This window comes from Penaeus monodon, chromosome 10, assembly GCF_015228065.2.
Source record: "Penaeus monodon isolate SGIC_2016 chromosome 10, NSTDA_Pmon_1, whole genome shotgun sequence".
NCBI classification, from domain to species: domain Eukaryota; kingdom Metazoa; phylum Arthropoda; class Malacostraca; order Decapoda; family Penaeidae; genus Penaeus; species Penaeus monodon.
The window spans coordinates 25,706,672-25,714,171 of NC_051395.1; the positions used below are offsets into that span (position 1 = coordinate 25,706,672).

At 38.9% G+C, this 7,500-nt stretch overlaps 1 protein-coding gene across 1 annotated transcript in view; it reads left to right on the top strand.

Moving 5' to 3' along the window:
- LOC119577973 (flavin-containing monooxygenase FMO GS-OX-like 2) overlaps positions 1-4,824 on the top strand; it is a 24,374-nt gene extending 19,550 nt beyond the window's left edge. The window contains exons 5-9 of the mRNA XM_037925672.1: positions 245-378; positions 885-1,062; positions 1,222-1,372; positions 1,512-1,675; positions 1,820-4,824. Coding sequence (XP_037781600.1) covers positions 245-378; positions 885-1,062; positions 1,222-1,372; positions 1,512-1,675; positions 1,820-2,275 — 1,083 coding nt within the window. The 3' untranslated portion in view covers positions 2,276-4,824. The remainder of the gene's footprint in view (positions 1-244; positions 379-884; positions 1,063-1,221; positions 1,373-1,511; positions 1,676-1,819) is intronic.
- The last annotated feature ends 2,676 nt before the right edge of the window (positions 4,825-7,500 follow it).

Here is a 7,500-nt window from a genome sequence, read left to right on the forward strand (position 1 = left end):
TTTATTGTACAAACTTTTTTATATACGTATTTTATTTATTTTAAAAAGGATCTTTTTTACATTTTTAGATGTTTTTCATTCTTACTGAAACCAAACCAGTATGTAAAAAAATGAGTTGCATATCCTAATAACTATTTTCAGAAAGATTACTTGTTTTTGTAACATCAGCACTGAATATCTGTCTAATGTATTTGGTTATATAATACAAGAAATAATCTTTTAATCATAATTATTAATTTTATAGCTGGGCCACCATGTAGAGAATGTGTCTGTATTGAAGAGTGACGAAGGGCCTCCATGCTGGGCTGTTACAGTGAAAGATCTGTCAACTGATGTAGTCAGTACTGTCACCTGTGATGCCTTGCTTGTTTGCAATGGGTATTTATTCCAGAGTATTTTTCATATTTTCTTTTAATTTTAAAGTAGAGAAGATGAGAACTTATTGACAGTGTATTACAGTTACTTGATTTGCTGGAATTCATATGTACTGTACTTTGATTGATTTATTTATCTATTTATTTATTATTATTATTATTTTAGTTAGCAGATTTTTTTTTTCAGTATTGTAAACCACTTTATATCGTGGAGAGAAAAATATTTCATTGCATGGCATACCAAAAGGCTATTTTAACCAACTATGTAATTTGAAATTATGCCAAAGAATAATTAATAATTGAAATGTAGAGTTCATACCATGCTAAAATGACAAGTGTTATGCATGATGATGTCTGAATAATGAACTTTTTATTTCTTCCAGGTGTTAGACATGCCTTTACATATTATGTACTGCCTGTATCCATTTATCTCAATTCTTAAACATGTCAATGAGTGAAATGGTTGTCTCTAAAATAGCAGTAACACTAGGTAATATCAACTTTCAACAGGCACTTCTCCACACTTCAAAAGCCGCTTATTGAAGGGATTGAGAATTTCAAGGGTCGACAAATTCACAGTCATGACTATCGTGAACCATCACCATACACAGATTCCAGAGTTATAATCCTTGGTGCTGGGGCCTCTGGACTGGATATTTTAATGGAAGTATCTGCTGTTGCCAAGGAGGTGAGAACCAAAAATTGTTGAAGAATTAGACTTTTAACAACGCAGCTGAATTTTGTTTTCCAGTTTAAAAAAAAAATCACTGTGGTCTATAACAGAGAAACATTACATATAATTTTCTTTGGTTTTATTATTATTATTACTTTAGTTGTTTGATCCTAGGTACTTCTTTCTCACAACCTGCCAGTTCCCTTCCCTTCTGAGTTTTCTCCAAATGTCAAACAAGGTTCAGGCATAATGAAAGCTTCGGAAAATGGCTTTTATCTTAAAGACGGAAGTTTCCAAGAAGCAGATTGCATAATATACTGCACTGGTAACGGGTTGACTATAATTCTATGCATTAATTTTATGCTTGAAAATAGAATTGTGTTGCAGAATACAGTAGATAATCTTATAACATAATCCAAAATTCATACTTGTAAGCCTATAACCATGAATATTTTCCATTTCAGGCTATAAATATACCTTCCCATTCCTTGAAGATAAATGTGGCATCACAGTTGAGAATAACCATGTAAAGCCATTGTACAAACAAATTATCAATGCTTTCTTTCCCACCATGGGATTTATAGGCATCCCATCACGTATCGTTGTGTTCCAACTCATAAACTACCAGGTAGGAATATATTTTAAGGAAGTAAGGAATATGTTGTTTGGATATATTTATTTTTTTACTTGATTATGTAAGACTGGAAATAGTAATGGGAAAGTCTTCACCAGATACTATCTGTATACAGCATATACATATTTCTTGTCACAGGTACAGTACTTCCTTGCAACCTTAACAGGGAAAACTCGTTTACCAAGGACAGCTGAAATGAAATCAGAGATTGAAGCCTATGCTGGAGAGAGGAAGAAGCAAAGATGGAAAGAAAACCAGTACCACATCTTGCAAAATGACCAATTCCAATACATGGAAGACCTGGCAACTCTGGCTGGCATAGAACTGCCTTCTCCACACCTGAAAAAAATCTGGAATGTGGTCATTCCTCGTCTGCTTTTCTCCTTTCCAAACTTCAAGACCTATGAGTATTCCCTTGGAGAAGATGGGGCATTAGTTGAGAAGTGGGAGGGCAAAGTAGTCAGTACATCATGGGACCTTACAATACTGATAGCTAAACAGGTATCCCGACTCCTGTGGCGCAATTTCCCAAAGATTGCATATATTTTAGGCTCTGCAATTCTTAAGAAATTAAAGGGTTTTGTTGGATTGTGATGTTCCATGCATATTTTCAGAGGAATGGTAAAATTTTATGAGTTTATGTGGGGTATGTTCTTTTGTAATTACTGATGTAGTTTACTTTAGCTGATTACTTACTGGCCAGAATGAATTGAAGTGCTGATAATGAAGCAAAAATATTTTATGACTAATGCATAGTGTATTTTTGATAATTACTTGTTATGGCAAGATAGAGAATTTTGCAAGCATTTTATATCTGCTGAATCAGTAGAAGAGCATTTAATTATTGTCATAATGAATGACAAATTGGAAAATTATATTTTTTATATACTCTTGATCTTTTGTAATTGTTAGATAATTTTATATTCTATAGTTAACCCACCATCACCAATGAAATGTGTTCACTTTAGTACTGTTTTGTGAAATGTCTCTGCACATGGAGAGCTCTGCGAGAGCTTAGCCATAAAGGAGTCAATTAGTAGTGTGACCTCACCTGATTTCATCTTTCCTTGACTTTGTGGGAAAAACTTTTTTTTTTTTTCTATTTATCAATATCGATGCTGTTATTTTTATTATAAACATTATAATTATTATATTGTTACTGACATTACTAACAGCAATATAAGATATCAGAATTTATTTTTTAAAATCAAGGAGACGGTTAAGCAGGTGAGATAGGTAGTACTCATAATTGGCTCATTGGTGACTTAGTAACGTTTCAGTATTCTGGCACTTCCACGATATGAAACTGTCTGAACCTTCTTTTAACACTACTTTGTTTATAGATGAATTTAGTTCAAAGAAGGCTGACAATGACAGATTAATGTGTATCTCCAATATTTGCTTTTGTTTGACACGTAATAAATGTTAATGTACTAAATACATGGAAATACCTAAAAGACAAAAGATGATGATTTCTTTTTATATCAGTTATTATAACTTCTAGCACAGAATCATGATGCCATTTGAGGGTAAACAGGGTATTTTGAATATGCAAGGTAGTAGAAACAGTATTTTTTTTTATTGATAATTTTCTGCCATGTCAACATCTAAGGTCATTAGCAGTATATTCTAAATACAGTGATAGTGTGAGACTTGGGGGCAAATCCCCCCAGGAAGGAAGTGCTATATGACAAAGGTCATATGGTGCTATGGTAAATTTAATAGCAAAAAGGGTTAGGAATGAATTAATGATTAGGGTAAAGTTACAGGTTGAATAATACTACAGGGTAGTATAGTAGTGAAGAGGGTAGAGAGGGGGAGCTGATGGGGTATAGTATAAGATAAAGTTTGTTAAAAGAGGAAGAAGTTAAGGGAGTAGGGAGCATTACGATAATGTATTGTGGTGAAAACGGCACAAATTTCTTAACTATTAGGATAAGTGGGCAGATCAAGGGGATGAAAGAATGCAAATGGAAAGAAGAAAAGACCATGCAAAATTAGTTGAAGCAAAGGCTGAGGACCAAGGTAAGGGTGACACTCTACCTTGGGCCTCAGTGCCCATCTCCTAAGCCCCCTCATGGCAACAACCAAGGGATTGAGGGGGGGGGGGGGGCTTAGTAACAGTAGAGGAGGCTGTGGATGAATGGTAGCTGATCAATTCTAGCTTTATCAAGTTCAGTAAAAGAATCGCACAGTCTCTTTAGGCATCTTTTGCAGATGTTTTTAATCAACTCCTTGGATCTGGGTACCTTGCTGCCTGCATGGTCCGGGCATTAGGCTTATTTGAGTGGCAATTCTCGGTTATGTGGCTTGTAGAGCTGGCCACGAGTGTTCATGTGTGGTGTCAAGACTTCTTACCTCCCCTTTGCAATGTTATTTATCCTTTTTTACTTAAATATTGTTTTTTTGCCATTTTGCAAGATGTATATTTGTCATTTGATATGCTGTAAGAAGATGGTCATACATTGTTTTCCTTGCACTAAATTGAACTCTCCCACTTACCTCAACTTCCGAGTTAGCATAATCTCTTACTTGGTTGGACTTTATGTACTATTCGGAAATCGGTGAAGCGGGCATGGCTAGAAAGAGTTTACAACCTGTTAAGAAAAGAATACTCCACTGCACTATGAATAATAACCATGTATATTTAAAATAGATATTGTGTAGTAGAGCCTTTAAGAACACACTGTGGTAATTGGCGATTTAGAAATCAAACTCGCTGTTATACAGCAGCAGTAACGATTCCCATTCCAACGTCGCTGGTAAAAGGTACGAGATGTGAATAAACTTTCCCCTAAGAAGACTTAACTGGTATTCAGTAAACTTTCTCGTTGTATGGCGGTTTAATAGTATTTTTTCTGTAGAAATAACGTGGCTACCAGTGGACCACGTGGCTGGTTACCATGCAGATCCAAAGTCCCAAATAAGAACCACCCACTCAGCGAGGACGGAGGTCACATTTTATATCTCACCTCATTTGACGGGAGTTTGTGTCAAGCACCCGACGCGGTAAGGCCGGCTTCGCCTTCTCCCTCAGGGTTAGCTGGCCGCGACCGCATACTGCGATTACCCTTATAACTAGACGTGTCTCGTGTGTTCTTATATTGCGTGTGTCAACTCTTAGGAATAAAGAGTGAATGCCGTTAACAAGTATAACTACCCCTCTGCTCACCATTGTATGAAGGATGATAGCCTTTTAAAGACTGGTGGCAGCAAGGGCTGTTGCATCCTTTTGGCATGCAACACGAACGCACTTCCAAAGAAAATCCACTCGACTGCAAGAAGACATGTCGAAGATGAAAAAAACACGTAAGTACACGTTTGGGCCCCCTTTTCTTATTTCTTTTCCCTTCTCCCAATGTGTTAAGCCGTTGTTTTTTTGTTGGGTTAAAAGGTGCTAATGACAGCAAATGGCACATTCTCACACTGTTACCTTCACCTCAGATTGCATTTCCGTGCGATCGAGTATGTGATCATTAAACATGAATATTGTTCGTTAGTTAAGTAATTATTTTCTCTCGTTTTTAGAGATTTATATCGTTTCATCTGTAACGAATTTAACGCGTTCGTGATTTTATCTTATCACGAATATCATTTCATTTGATCTCGTCCCTCCCCTCGTCCCGACCTGACCGTCTCTTTTCTTTCGCTTGCGGTCACTTTGGATTAGAAAAGGTTGTTTTCCTGTCTTGACCTGACCTCACTTTCTCTTTTCCTGGTCGGTGGCGACGTGGAAAGGGTCAATATGACAGCTTGTAATTTGGTTGTTGTTTGGTTGACACCTTGGGAATTAACCATTGCATGTAACGCAATTTCATAGAAATGTATTATTTTGAATGTAACGTAGGATCTTCCCCCATATCATAGTGCACAGAATTGCCCGATATTGCCCCGGGGTTGCATAAACGCCTAATAGATCTGCGCTCCGTCGTTCGAAAGTAGGAACAATAAACCGGAGTTATTCGTTCGATCGGCAACTTTGAGTCGGTGTGACTGGGGGTTAAGTCCGTTAATTAATGTAGGACTAGGGTTTAAGCTAGAATCATTTGCTTATTAATCACACCTTTCTCACCCTCTTCAAGTCGCTTGCATGTTTTGGGTATATCCCAAGCGTTTGTGTGATTTGTGATAATTTAAATATCCTCAGGGAATTTTGCAAGCGCCCATCACAGATACGCAGAAAAGAACAGGTTATTTATTTCCCTGGCTCGAGTCGCTTCATTCATATACGGCATTTGGGTATAGGATACCCTCCGTTAATGAGTTTTAATGAGGTCTAACATGCTAGCTAGACATGTACCTCGGCAGTTCAGATATCTGACCCCTAGAAGATTTGCTTGGTTAATAGCTTGCAAAAAATAATTTCATGTCACCATTCATTCATGCGTACATTCTGTCGCATATCATTAAATGTTGAATTCAATATGGTAGTTGAAATAATATTAAATAGCTAACATTGCTATTTTACTTCCGTTTTGTTATAGTGAACGTTAATATTCGTGTTTGTGATTCATTCTCTGTGTAAGGTCACTCTCGCTTTCCCTTTCATTCACGCTAGCTGTACTCACATGTACACACACACACACACACACACATTCACCTCACTCATACACGCAGGACAAAAGACACTGACCCTTTTCATTAATAGGATTGGTTGCTGTCTTAGTGCCGGCGTAAAGATTTATGATGTATCTCTTTAGCCCGCAATTTTGTCTGTCGTGACGAGTGGCTCGTACATGATGTACAAGTTACATCTATTTCTTCTCTGTGTGATGACTGTGGTTCAAGTAAATCCTCGCGGATTGCTGATGTCGTTTCCCTTATCTACTCTCATATCTATCAGAGACGGTTGGTAGTTCAAGCCAAGTCCATGCGGATCGCTACTGACGTCTCCCTCTTCTATTTTCTTTATCTTTGTGACAATAAAACAAAACAAACAAAAAAAAGACGAAAATAAATAAAAAAACAACATTAAAACCCGCAAATTTTTATAAATCACCGGCTAGTGGTAGTTAACACCCCCTATTCTCTGTTGCCTTTCTTTTTCTCTTACTCTGGCCCTTACGTGTATGATCTGGTTCCCCGACTATATATTGCAGTCGGACCGACACGGCACCGAAGGAGGACCCTTAGGATGCTGTGAGAAGGACGTCATCGGAAGATCGCCATAGGCCTGCGGCCAGATGTCGTCAGAGCAGGTGTTAAGCCGTCCCATAATGTAGTGGACGGGCGTTGCCTGCCGGACTCCCCGTAGATCCATAGAAGCACCAACAACTTGCCGCAGGTACCAGTCGCCCCAGGATGCTGTGCATAGGCGACACCTGGTGGACACCTGCAGATCCGGTTAACTCCAGGAGCTCGTAGCACAGGTATCAGCCGCCCCGAGATGCCGCCCCTGCCCCAACACCCGTAGATCCGGATGAAAATTACGAGGACGTGTGGATGCGAGAAGGACCTGGATGAGATCTGTGAGGACATGTGGACGAGGACGCCGCCAAGTTAGGCCTGGGCCAGGACTAGGGGAGACAATCCGAAGTCAAGGAGGACCTGTGCGAGACTTTCGAGGATATGTGGACATCGAGGACGGACAGATTACACCGAGGACCTGAAGGATGAGGACAACATGAACGAGCAGCCACGAGGATGCACCAGAACGAGATGACCAGCCAAGTTAGGTCACCCTTGAAGGCGCCTCAAGAGCGAGGTGCGAGTAGGTGGACGAGCAATATAGGATGTGCATAATTCTATTTCTGTTACCAGTGGACCACGTGGCTGGTTACCATGCAGATCCAAAGTCCCAAATAAGAACCACCCGCTCA